This window comes from Lissotriton vulgaris, chromosome 3_1 (assembly GCF_964263255.1).
Source record: "Lissotriton vulgaris chromosome 3_1, aLisVul1.2, whole genome shotgun sequence".
Classification (NCBI taxonomy): domain Eukaryota; kingdom Metazoa; phylum Chordata; class Amphibia; order Caudata; family Salamandridae; genus Lissotriton; species Lissotriton vulgaris.
Window position 1 is genome coordinate 646639066 of NC_141689.1, and position 13983 is coordinate 646653048.

At 45.0% G+C, this 13983-nt stretch overlaps 1 protein-coding gene across 1 annotated transcript in view; it reads right to left on the reverse strand.

Annotated features, from left to right (window-relative positions):
- Positions 1–13983, reverse strand: part of RIOK2 (RIO kinase 2) — a 146252-nt gene that overhangs the window by 78158 nt on the left and 54111 nt on the right. The window contains exon 5 of the mRNA XM_086960961.1: positions 13625–13713. Within this exon, the coding sequence (XP_086817087.1) occupies positions 13625–13713 (89 nt within the window). The remainder of the gene's footprint in view (positions 1–13624; positions 13714–13983) is intronic.

Here is a 13983-nt window from a genome sequence, read left to right on the forward strand (position 1 = left end):
TGGAGCAGAAATCCTTTATTTGAGCGGTAAGGGAGCCTGGGACTTGGTGGAGGGAAAATGCCTTAAAGGTCTCCTTTCTCTCCCTCAATCATCTATGATACAAGCTATAAGAAGAGAAATGGGCACAAAGTCCTGGGAGATACAAATACAAATGGCAATAATCAGACTTTGGAAACGTTTTGAAGATCCAGATGGGCAAAAAGTAGCACAATGGTGTAGGAATGAAATCCAAAAGAGTGACCTAAAATGGGCAAAAGCATGTGGGGAAAGATTGACAGAAATTTGTAAAAGTTTAAAGATAGAGGTGTCCCAGGAAACCCAACAATTACTTTCTACTAGGAGCGAGCTGAAACTAAAGGGGAAGGAAACATCTGGAATGCGTGATATGAGTTACTTAGCAAAAAAGAATTCAGTAACACACATGATGAGCTCCTGGGCAAACGAAAATTGGTTTCCTTACCTAGACATCCTGCCCAACCGTGGTTTTAGGCAGGAGATTTTAAGGTTGCGGATTGGTCTCAACCCATGGCTAATAAATAAAGATCTGAAACCGAAAATGTTAGATCAGAAAGGGTGCTGCAGGTGTAACCTGGGATGTAAAGGAGACCTGTTACATATCCTTCTCGACTGCTTGACACTATTGGAACAACGGAAACGGTGGCTGCGCCCCGTGTTCCTAAAATATGATATAAGAACGAGGGCACAGGCAGTCGACCTATTAACTGAAATTCCCACCGTGGATATCGCCACTGCCCTTGGAAAATACATAAAAGTAGTACTGAGTGACTTAAGAAACCAGGAATAACTGTAGGACTGTATAAATCTTAATCTAATGAACTATTTTTAAACAAGGGAAATTACCGGGTTTTAACTGTAAATGCAAAGTGTTATTTTAAAGGCAATTTTACTAGCGTGGGTAACAGTATAAAGGTATGTAAGTGTCTAAACTAAATCGGATCAATTTATAATGTTTTATCGTTTTATGGGAATATTTTAAATTTGCGATACTGTTCCTTGTACATGTTTAAAGACCATGGTCATAATAAACTTATACTTGACTTGACTTGATTATCCACAATAAGCCTTTGACAACAGACCACCAAAAGTGGCCTATATGCTAGACCTAAAAATTTATTGCACACCGGATTACATTATGTTCCAATACAATTTTAAGGTTTGTGAGGTTATGCTTTCTCTCAGACTTTCAATATGTAGGTCTCCTAAGCTATATAAAATAAGAAACTTGAACGTATGTAGTCATCTGAGACTTGTTTGTCCTTGTAAAATGTATTTAAAGAATGGCTAATATCACACACTAACCTCCAAATTTAAAGAAGCACACTAGTCACAAATAGCAAATACCTTAAGATGGTACTCTTAGTCACGCACCAGGAGGCCCAACAAATGTATGTGCATAATAATAATAATAATAATAATAATCCACATTTGTAAAGCGCACAATCACCCGTAAGGGTCTCTAGGCGCTGGGGGCCGTTAGGAAGATTAAGCAAGCTATTGCCCAGAGTCACATGGTGCTGGGCTAATCTGCCGCCGGCCCCGGGGATCGAACCGTGATCCCCAGATTCCGGAGTCAGTCGCCCTAGCCGCGGCGCCACACCTCTTCCCATACCTCTTTTGCTGTGCAGCCAGAAATACTGAAGTGTTTTGTCTGCCATCACAAGTTCAGTAGAACATACTGAACAATAGTCTTATTGCTGGAGCACGGCTGCACTTTATTTGCAATTTCCATATTTGAGCAGCTGTTATCTAAATGTTCTTCTCCTGGAATTTCAACACAAGGCATTAACACGAGCACAAACAGATGAGCATCTCAAGCCCAGACTAGTCCATGTCATGCTGAAGGAAACCTATCACTGTGATTACAATCCACATTTGTGATTGTGATACTAGGATCAAAGGTCTCAATGTCTTGTGATCTACAGGGAGCTATGTGAAGAATTGCTTCTGATATATTTAACCAATTATCTGGTTCATTACAAAACCATACGCCTTGTAGGTCCCAGAGACTAAGCTACAAGTTTTTTATCTGGTTACAACACTAGCTTTGTTTTATGTGTGAATTTTAGTTAAATAACGAGATCATATTGGAATTAGTGCCTAGTCAACCAGTCAAATCACAGCACATCTTTGGGATTGTCAGTTGCTACATAGCAGTCATAACATTGCAAGTAATTTTTAGTAAGTTAAATCATGGTACTTTACATCACAGGTAATTAGTTTGGCAAATCTTCATAAAACTTAGCAAAAAATAATAAATCCACTTCAGCTTCTTCCTGGAAAGTTTTGGTGTGATCAGTCAAACGGTGGCCGGGAAAAAGGGAGTGGTGGTTCCAAACCGCAATTATACCATGCAATTTTCATAGTGAAAATTGAACAGCACCTTAGCCTAAACAGCTAAACAAAATTTCACCAAATTTAGTTGAAAGCTAGATCTTTTCCAAGATACCTGCTTTTTGTGTTTTAATATAAATCTGTATAGTAGGTTTTGAAAAATTAAGGTTCAAATATATAGATTTTTGGACAGTTGGTGTCCAGATATGTTCCACTTGGCCAATTTAAAGGGAACTAATCAATCTTGATTGGTTGGTCATAAACTGAACAATATGGTGTGGCAGCCATTCCAGGACGCAGGTACATGATCCTGGTGTCCTGAAAATCAATACAAAATATGTAAGGGGAAAGGGTGAACACACCATGACCCCAAAAGGTATGTGAGGAGGATCCCTGAAGGATGTCGAGTGGCTGGTCACAACAAAATATTTGCATTGACTCTGAGATATGGTCCCCGATGAAATGCATTGTAGTGAATGGTAGGTTTTAAGGTTAACAAAAAGGAGCCATATAAAGTGTGATGGCAGATTTTAATCCCATTTTAAATCATTTGTTGGTGGTACCATATTAATTTCAGGAACTGTGGTGCATTCTAAGATGATTTTACTCAGTGTAAAATGCTGTTCCTCTGCTGGGATTTGATGAAAATGTTTGAGAGAAAAGTGTTTTCTCTCATGATTTTCGCATACAGGTTACGGCAGGTGCTACAAAATCTAAAATGAGAGCATATTTTCTAGAAATTCACTTAGTCTCCCTCAGCCATGTGAGAATAAAGACTGACAAACTGAGTAATACATATACTTCCAACAGGAGTAGCAGCCTGTCAAATGATTGCCCAGTGTTCCACTGCAGTCTCACACAGTGTTCTGATGAACAACTAGAGCACTAACATTCTTATTTATAACATTAATGTGGCACACCTGCTGCCATCTTGATTGAATCAAAGCTGTGAAATGTAAAACATTTCCTTCATAGATTAACAAAATGAGTGCATGAATTTCACAACTTCACATTGTGGTCAGACCCCAGGCACCAGAGACCACTGTTGTGGGGGTCTGTGTTGGACATTTGCCCATAAAGTGCATTAAGACGAAGTACACTGTGTAGAGAGTCCAGGCAACCCTTAATGGTTTACAGGGCTTTCTTCAAAACTCCCAAGTGCTCGAATTTGTGGCAGAGTGGTCGAACAGCTAATCAAAGGGGAGTGTTGAGCATATGTTGTACACACAGTCAATAAATGAAACAATTAAGAAATCCTAAACCAATTTAAAAAAAGAAACACTGGATTTTGTATTATTTTAGGCACAAAGATCTTAGTGAACGGGTGAGTACTTTTCAATATAGGTTTTCAGCATTTAAGTAGACTATACTGTATTCGTGGTAAAGCATAGGACCACTTGTCAACGACTTACAGGACTGTGCTTCAGGACTTGAGTTAAGTAGGGGCCAAGGTCCAAGACAACACCAACAGGTCACCTTGGTTGGCTCGGAGTTGTCCGGGTGCAGAGGTGTTGTCCGGGACAGGCGGCCTGTTGAAGTTAATGGGAAACAGTACCTGCAAAAAGAAGCTGTAAGTGGAGACTGGGGGGGCTACACCCTGAGAGATGCCATCTGTTTTCCAAGGTTTTTGGAGGCTGAATAGCTGCATGATGAGTCATCTTTGGCACAATTGTCAGGGACAGCAGGCAGGCTGGCATGGTTGGTGATAAGTCAGTTGCTGCTCCTTAGTTGTGGCGGCTCTTTGGGTCCTGCTTTTTGAGTCGGTCAATTCGGACATTCTGGTGCCAGGGGCTCCCATAAATACTAGATTTTGAGGCACTAAGGGGAGTGAATGATAGTAGCCAATGTGCTACTTACCCTTGGGGTTACTACACCCCTTATATGACTACTAGGCATGGGCATATCTCTGTCTCAGAGTTCTTAGTTCCACCAAAAACAATATGGTGGAACCCTTCCTTTGTAGAGCGCATCAGGTAGCCCACCTTGGGGGGTGTAACTAGCCTGTATGTGCACACGTCTAGTTCATACCCAATTCCATGCCTGTGCTGGTGCGAAATGGGCCTCAGGGCAGGGGGTGGTATTCTCCATGTCTTGAGGAAGCAGGGGTTGCACATCACAGGTGGGAGAGGCTTTGAAGCTGCTGGTCTTGATATGAAGATCCACTACCATCTGCTAGGAGGAGGTTTAAATACCGCCTGCCACAGCAGGCATAGTTCCTGATCTCCTGAGGGCATTGGCTTTCACAGCTGGGGTCAGAAACTTGTCTGTGGTGGCAGGCTGGACAGGACAAGTCTGCCAACACACTACAGGACTAGTAGGTTTCAGGGGGCACCCCTAAGGTGCCCTCTAGGTGAATGGTATAATACATCTTATACTGGGATTAGTATAAATTTATTAAACCAAGGTGTCTGATACCACATCATTTCAGTGAAGCCATTATGTAGCTGAGTAACTCGTTTTGACCAGTACCAACGACATACCTTAAGATGGCTATTCTGTTCACTTGCAATATCTAGCAATTGAACTATAAATGATGGTGCCATATCTGCTCTTGCCGATATGTCCTCACTTAGGATATAAAGCACCCTGCCTTTGGGATGTAAGGCCTGCTGTAGGGGTGGCTTACATTTATCATATACAGTGATATAGGCCTGGCACACAGGGTGTGAGCCATGTCGCGTTTTCACCATGGTTTGCACCAAGTAATGTTGCAGGGATTCTGTGGAGCCATAGAACTATACTTGGGATCATAGAACTTAGAAGGTAGGGACTGAGTCGTGCTCCCACCTGAGTAGCCATGAGCCCGGGAACAACTAGCTATGGTGTCTCACTTTCCCTCTTACTCACTCACATATAAACTAGTAATTAGACACACTAGAACACATCGCTCCCGACCCCTTCAGGTATCACGGTTGCGGGCCATCATTTCGCTCTCACACTGATACTATTCCACAATAAGATCTGACAGAGTCACGAGAAAAGCTTAAAATGTTTATTTGAACTATTGTGCACTAGTATGCAGTATACGTGCCACAATAAGATGCCTAACGTAAGTACGGCCAGCATAGTATCATAAACTGAACTGTCATTATATAAGACACAGTAGCTGAACCCCCTCGCCTTCAACAAAAGCAAAATTATTATATACAAGAAGATCTCTGGGTGTATGCTGTAAACCCCGTACCTTAGCATACACAGATTAAAGTTCTACATCTCAGGTGCTGTCACGATCTCTTCCCTGGAAAGATCCCTCTCCAAGTGTGTTGTTACCTATTCGTGCATACCTATATGGCAGAAATATTTGTTCCCAAACAACAGCTGCCTTTGTGTGTTTTCTTTGGTGCCAAGGCCTGACCAGAACAAAATACAAAGTGTCATTGTTGTTTGACCTAGTCTACGGTGTGTAGACTAAATCCCAAGAAAGAACAGAACGTGAAAACAAGGACTTGTTCTGTGTGAGAGTACAGTGTGGCACAAAGCAAAATACGTTTGTATATTAACATGCGCAAAGTAGAGGACACTCTGCAACGTGCTCATGCTAACATAGGGAAAACGACAATAGGCCTGCAAGGGACACATGATGGTCACACAACCTGCAACAGCAGTCTGCATGTAATTTTGTATTTTGTTTTAAAATGAAAAAGACAATTTGCAGAGGAAAACTAGCTTTAGAACCGCATTGATTTATGCAGAGAGAAGGGACTGATGTCAGTGCAGTAGTGGGGGTGCTTTATGGCTACAGTGACATCTCAGTGGCGTCATTTCTGGCACAGAGTTGAAGCCGGCACCCCCTATTCCAACAGAAAACTACTGAAATGTTTCCAGATCCAGTCTGACACTTGGGATACTCCAAAGGTGGGGACCTGCGGGTAGACGGATCTGAATAGGCATTACTAAACTGGGGAGTTGCCACACAGCTGTTGAATTTGTGATGGTAAAAAACTTCAAGGAAGGGGGGGGGGGGGCACTTCGTCCATAGACATCTTTCTTATATTTCAGGCCCTGTGATTGAATACAGGAATAATCTCTTGCCTTTTCCTTCTGAGCCCCTGGCATTTACTGGGTTTACTCAATTCACTTCCTCTGACAGTCACCAGGAAATAATGTCTCAAACCTCTAGGTTGTTCGTGGAGGGCAGATTAGCCCCGGTTATGAACCACAGAAACAAATGTTGGAGAAGGGCACAGAGGAAGCACTCCTTGACAAATGATAGTACTATTGCTGCTTCCGAACCAAGACGATATCTTTAAGTAGTAGGCACAGAAGTATGCATTTAAACTTTTTTACATAAATTGCACAACACGCCTGCGATGCAATGTGATGAATCTGGATGCAGACTAAAGATATTATGGATGTCACAGTGACAAAGCAGATATATATATATATATATATATACATACATATATATCATGGGTGTGCTGTCTCATTACCAGTTATGCAAATATTCTAAATTATACATATTTAAGTGACTCAATCTCGCACTGCTATGCTGGGTTGAGGGGTGAGAAGGTACATGGCTGTGGCATGCCTAGTGGCAAAGAGGAGGGTGGTAGTGATATGGGAGAACAAGTCCTTCACCTCAGACCAAGGTTTGGATAGCTGAGCTTATATACTTGAATTGTAAGATGGAAACTTATGCTAACAGGCTGTGCCCATCATCTCACACCTCAAAGATATTAGGGGGGGGAGGAAGGGGGGACTACCCAAAAATCTTATTTAAAACAAAAATTAAAACAAACATATGTGTTTGATGTGCTAACCCTCTAGGAAACCTTTACACTGTGGTGGAGGTAACGCTACATTTTATGTGTAAGTGATCACTGGAGCATTCAGCTACATTAATCCATTGTTTGAGATTTTAATGATGCAACACATCTATGGTCCATTTAAACATCTATGGAGCTATCATTTCATTTCCAATCTTTATTTCGGCCATTTGGCCATAAAAGATACACAATACACATATACAATCACAGATAATCATTTCATAAAAGGATAAAAACCATTGGAATGCATGTACTAAAAAATACTATACAAAATATGCATCTAAAAAAGATTTTTTTAAGAGGGACCCAAGACCTTTAAAATACGGTTACGCGTATGCCAAACATTGGTTAGAAATTTTGTTAAAGCAAAAACAGTTGGGCCAGAAATATCAGATTTTAAAATCCTGTACATAGGTGCGTATTCCCTGCAGCCCATATTCCTTATCAACGGGAGAAGCCAGTATTTTCTTGCTACCTTGTAGGCTGGGCAGAAAAAAGCCACATGCAAGTCGGTTTCCTCCGTTGCATCACATACCGGACACTGCTTTGTGGTGGGAGCCGATAACTAGGCGCTTGTAAAGGACCGGAAGGGCAGTGTGCCGTATCTCCATTGGAGAAACAGCTTTCTTGCAAGTACAGGGGAAATAGGATCCAGTACCTTCTCAAACCTATACAGATCCTTGCTTTGCAGAAATACGGAGGATAAGGACCCTTCTTCCTGGGTAGCTTGGGCCCTGGCAAATTTGTGTTCGTGATATACGTTGGCCAGGGACCTTTTAGAGATGTTTAGTGCGGCATTCACCGGCTCAGTCCATAAGTCAGGGAGCCCTAATTCCATGCAAGTGACTTGGATATATTTGATCCAGGGGATATTGAGCGCTTTTGGGTGATTCAAAAGTTCGACCCGTTCCGCCCTGTATTCTGCAAGGTCATTGCTGCTCCACAGCCTGCGCCAAAAGGCTATGGGTCTCAGGCTTATTTCATCTGCTAACGGTCGTAAACCCAAGTCAAGCCTCAAGGGGAGGAGCGGGGTGCTGGACGGGAGTGCGGCTATCTGTCTTATAAACTTGTTTTCCGTTAGTGACAGACTCCGACAAGGTGTATGACCCCACAGTTCCGCCCCATACATAATCGCTCCCCTAGCCTGGGCCTTATATATCTGGATTAGTGCCCCCAATGGACGGTATGTTGAACCGGTCATCATCCGGGCAATACCTCCAGTGGTTTGGATGAGTTTGAGGTTAGCCCTACTCTGATGGGATCCCCAAGTCATGGTTTCGTTAAGAGTCACACCAAGGTATTCAAAAGTGGCTACTCTCTCGAGCCGTACAGCTCCCAATTGCGGATTTGGCTTCAATTTTTGGCTCGGATTCAAGACCATGAATTTGGTTTTTGTCGCATTCATTTCTAGCCCCCTATCAGTACAGAAGGCCACAAAGGAATCCAAAATCCTCTGTATACCCATGGGGGTTTTAGATAGCAGCAGGGTGTCGTCCGCAAACATAATTGCGGGCACCCTGCTGCCATTTAATTTAGGGGCGTCAGTATAGTCAGTGGCGTTCAGGTGGGCGATTACCCCGTTGACGAAGAGACAAAACAGGGTCGGTGCCAGCACACAACCCTGCCTTACCCCCCGGCCAACGGGGAATCTATCGGTCAGTTCCCCCGACCTCCCGCACCTCACTCGGGCATAATTATTGTGGTGCAGCCTCTGTAAGATCAATAGGATGTCCGGGGGAACGCCCATCTCTGCCAGGACGCTCCAAAGTTTCCCCCTGGGCACCAGGTCGAAGGCGGCCCGTAAGTCCACAAAAATTGTGTACAGACTACCCCCCTCGAATTTTGCTGCCCTCCAATAGATTAGGTTTAATCTGAAAACCTGGTCCACTGTGGATACCCCCTTCCTGAATCCAGCCTGGTAAGGACTAAGGGCACCCACTTCCTCCATCCAGTCCTGGAGCCGGTTCAGCAAAACCCTACCAAACAGTTTCTGTGCCACGTCTATTAAACTGATTGGTCTGTAGTTGGCTGGGAGGAGAGGCAAGCCCTTTTTAAAGATGGGGACCACCTCTGCCCCCAGCCAAGTACTAGGGATTTCCATGCCGCCAAGCACTCCATTGAAAAGTGCGGCAAGGTAAGGGGCCCAGACAATGGGCTCCTGTTTAAACATATCCCCTGCTAAACCATCCAGTCCTGGCGCCTTTCCGGAGGCCAGACCTGAAATGGCAGCAGTGACCTCGCCCAACGTTATTGGCTCCCCTTCATAACCCGGCCAGCCCACCTCAGTGTCAGCAGGAGATTCTCCCGGCTCAGAGCTGTATAGGGACTGGAAGTGAGCTTGTCACACCCCTGGGGCAATGTTGGGCTCTAGTGCCGATTGTAAATTCCCCGATCCCCCGTTCACTATCCTCCAAAACAGGCGTTGGTTTTGGATCGCTAGGGCCATGGTGAGTTCTTCCCACTGGTTTTCCTCCCATTCGGCCTTAGCATGGGCAACGAGTTTCTTGTAAGCTCGCCTGCTTTGCTTAAGGCTATCCCCCCCTGAGCCCTCCTTGATTAATCTGAGGAGTTCTGTTTTTGCCCGTCTGCATGCTGGGTTATACCATGATGTTTTGCCTTGCCGCCCCCCTCTTGGCTTCCGTGAACTACAGGTGAAATGAGGTGCCGCAGCTTTTATGAGGTCCTCATGCGCCTTGTACAGTTTGTCCTGGGAGTCTTTGTTATTTGCCTCGATATCCAAGCTCCCCACAGTTTCCAAGATGGAAGTTATCCCTTCATAGAGCATGGGGAGTTTATTCTTGCTTGTAACCAAGTGCTCCCACCTGATTCTTCTCCTGCTATTGTCCAGGAGAAGCGCAGGATTATTCCCTTCCGCGTTGGTCACGGGAGCTTGGGGGCCAGGGTGGGCAAGGTCAAGCTCAAGTGCATTGTGGTCACTGTCGGTCCTTTCCCTCACCCTAAAGTCCTGGATTATCGGCCACTTCACCATTTGGGCCAAGACATAGTCCAGACGGGACTCTCTTCCATGTCTATTGTAGGTGGTTTTACTAGGTATGTCGGATTTCATTCGCCCGTTGCAAGCTCTGATTCCGAACTTTAAGGTGAGGGCTGTAATTTGTAGTGCTAGTGGGGTCCAAGCCTTCGGGGGATGCTTCCACTAGGGGCACTGCCCATCTGGCCTCTTCTTCCGATGATAACCCGTCCAGAAGGCCGGGGAGTGGCTCAAAATGAGAATTAAAATCCCCTCCCACTACATAGAAAGAATCACTTGGTAGATCAGATATATAGTTGGAGAGTTCATCTATAGTCAATGATTCCTTTGCGATTCCCGTTGGCCTAGAATAGATATTAATGAACAAAAGTTTGACTTGGTTGGGCCATAATAATGAAACCACAAGGATATCTTCAGAGTTAGCCGACAACCGTGTGGCCACGCAGCCCAGGTGAGATGCAACCCAAGTCGTAAGCCCCCCTGACGGACGGCCTTTGCCTTCCCACCTCGCTGGAATGAAGAATGACATGTAGCCTTGGTGACCATAGTCCTCTCTGGCCCAGGTTTCCTGGAACATACATACATCTCCAGTCTCGATATAATTTGCCCAGTCCGGATCACCCAGTTTATTGGCCAGTCCAGCAACATTCCAGCAGATTAGCCTCAAATGTTCAGGGGTGTCAGTTGCCGCGCCAGGAGGGTTGGAAGAGATGGTTCCAGACTCTACTGCAGTCAGAAGTTTTGACACATTACCAACAGTAGGGGCAGATGGCTCAGAAAGTCTGCAGGAGCCGTTCTCCACAGGTATTATCATATTCAGTATTCCAGAAGCGTTGTTAACATTGTGGGCAGATAGATCAGAAAGTCTGCTGGTGCCATTATCCAGAAACACTGGATCATTCAATGGGCCAAGGGTTTTACCAACAGTCGGAGTAGATGGCTCAAAAAGTCTGCAGGAACCGCAATCCCGGGTCACTGGCTTGTGAGTGGAAAGTCAATCGACCCCATCCAAGCCATTCAGGCAATTGAAACGGTTGAAATGAAAATAGGGTGTGTCCGGCACATGAAGATTTGGGCGTTGTACATAATCCTTGTGTCTGCGTCTACGTTCCACCCTTGTCCATTCATCATGCGGTGGAGCATAATGCATGCGAGTAGGGGGGAATAAGAAGGATACTGGAAGGGTCTGAATAGTGGAGTCCAGTGATCTATTTATTCCTTCACAGATGTGCAGAACAGTGCCCGGATCTTTAAAAGTTACCAAAATACAATCCCCTATTATTGTTTTTCTGGTCTTCCCTAACCAAGGGACCCTTCTAACCATAATAATCTCATTGTTAAAATGCGATGGTAGGGGTCGATTCCAGTTTAGCCATTTAATGACCTTTTTCTTTAGGGATTAGTAGTCTTCATTTTCCCCTGATCTTAGATGGGGGGCACCTGCTAGGACCACCCTTAGACTATTAGCTTCTGGGGGCAGATCTGGTCTTCGTGGTCTTTGGGCTGGGCGGCCCGGAGAGAGTAAAGGGGCGCTGCGAGCTTCTTGGTGGCCATCGTTAATCCCTATCTGGGAGCTTTGGGGGACAGGGTCTATTGGTTGTGAAGGCCTATTGGTTGAATTACTGCGCAGTGCCTGGACTGAAATAGCCATTAATGGCTGCAGGGGGGGGGGGCAGTAGGCACACTCTGCGGGGGGACTTTGTTGGCACCCTGTGGGGCTCCTATTTTAGGAGGATTTCCTGTGGGGGGGTGAGGACCCACATTTTTGTATTGCTTACTAACTAAGGTGTTCAAGGTAGTAAGAGATGTCTCTAATAGAGTGAGCCTAATCTCAACTTTTTTGAGGCTATCGCTAATAGGCTGCAGAAGGGAACGAAGTAGGAATTCTATACTCCCTATAGATGTAAGAGGGGGAGTTGTATTGGATGTATTGGCTACTAGGTCGTTGTTGGTATCAGCTATGTTGGAACTTGGGGCCTTAGAGGGAAGAGCGATAGTCACAATCTCCTTGTCCTTCCCAGATTGGAGTGCGTTTATATGTTTTTTACCAAAATCTAGATGGGATACTTTGGTTTTCCCCCGCCCCCCCATTGACTTCCTACTCCGTTTGCTAGGTGGAGGCCTATGCAACTCCGCCACAACACTTTGTTTTGGCTTACTTTTCTTGGTTACATGCAAAGGGGGAGTTTGGGTAACCAAATTAACGGGGGTGACACAAGTCATGGGAGGAGTATCAATAGACTTTCCGGGCGCCAACCCTGGGTAGCTAGGAGTTTCCCGAAGTAAGAGGGGGAAATCCTCAAGGGTCGGGGGATTTGAACTATTGGGGGGCGTACCTTCCTCTTGGGAAATAGGATACGGGATGATCTCAGTCAAGGGTCTGCTCTTCATAGACTCAATGGAGCGCCGCCGCTCCGCCCTGCGTCTCTCTAGAGAGTTTTCTTTACCCGCATCTCCCTTGGCAGATTTAAAGTAATTGTCCAGTGTCCCTGTATTGTTGCCCCCATCCCTTAATGGAGTTTCACGTGGTGTCGGCGAGGGCATCGCCTTAGTCAGAGTGGTAGTTGGAAGTAAAAGGTAAGGGATAGGGCCCAGCCCGGCCTCCTTCGGCCCCTGACGGCCACAGACGGTCCCGCCCTTGTCCCGGGCTTCTCCCGGCGCTCCCGCGCGCTACCGCGCAGCGGTATAGGCAGTATCAATTTATGAAGCGCAGGGGAAGGGGAGGAGCAGACAAGGAGAGCGGCCCAGGTGTTGAGAGTTGGGTCTGGCAAGCGCTCCTGGGAACTGTAGTCCCGGTCCAGCGCCTGCTCTCGCTCGCAGCCCCACCTGTCACTCGCCTTCTCAGGGACACCGTCGTACTTCCCAGCAGTTCCTGGTGGATCGCCCCACACGAAGCGGGACCCGCGCAGCGGGTTCCGAGAGAGGTAGGCAAGTCTTCGCTGGGTTTTCAGATGCTCCTTCCAGCAGGCTCCAACAAATGGCAGAATAAGGAGCTATCTATGTGCCTTGTTAAATGCTGTTTTCAGATGAAATATTGCTTATTACTGCGCCAGTCGCCCCAGTCTGAGAGAGTACTTGATTAATAAATAATATAATGTGACCATGATGCAGTAAGTAACCAATGCTTAGGGAGCTCCCTCGATTTTGACATCTTTTTGAGATGCAGGGTAGCCTTCCAGACACCTTGTAAACTTTCATAACACATTTTCAAGTATAACTAACTACTTCACTGTACTGATACTGTTAGTTATTTGCAAAATAAACAGAATTTTTTTTCCCGCTCCTGTACATCCTTCTATATGTCATTTACTATAGCAAGACAACTCTCATTCGTAGCACTTCAATTAAACAGTCAGTTTTTGTAGATATGTTTGCATCCCCATTTATCAGTAAGTTTATTTCATTATAATGTTCTGATGTGAATTGTCCCCATAACATCTTCTGCACTTCTTGTTTAAGAAAAAAATATTTTTTTAATAACTGAGATGCATGAAAGAGCATATTTAGTACTTACAGTGGATAGCCATTAACAAGCTCCATAACAATTGCGTGTCTGTTGTAGTCATATGGTTTGGGAACTGGAAATCCTCGCTCGTACAGCGCCTGCAGCAAGACAAATGTGTAATTGGGTCACCAATTCAATTGGGTTAATGTCTCCCCACCTTAAAGCAACCAACATCCTACGCATGGCCCAAAAAAGACAAATCTACAAAATGTGTTGCACTTAATCCACTGCTAAATTTCAATACAAACAAACAAGCTCATAATACAAACAAACAAGCTCACTGTTCAGTGCAAGTCACAACAGAATAGGGAGCTGTGCAAACCAGTAATGCATAAATGTTATGGTCTCACCGGATTTAACAAATAAGA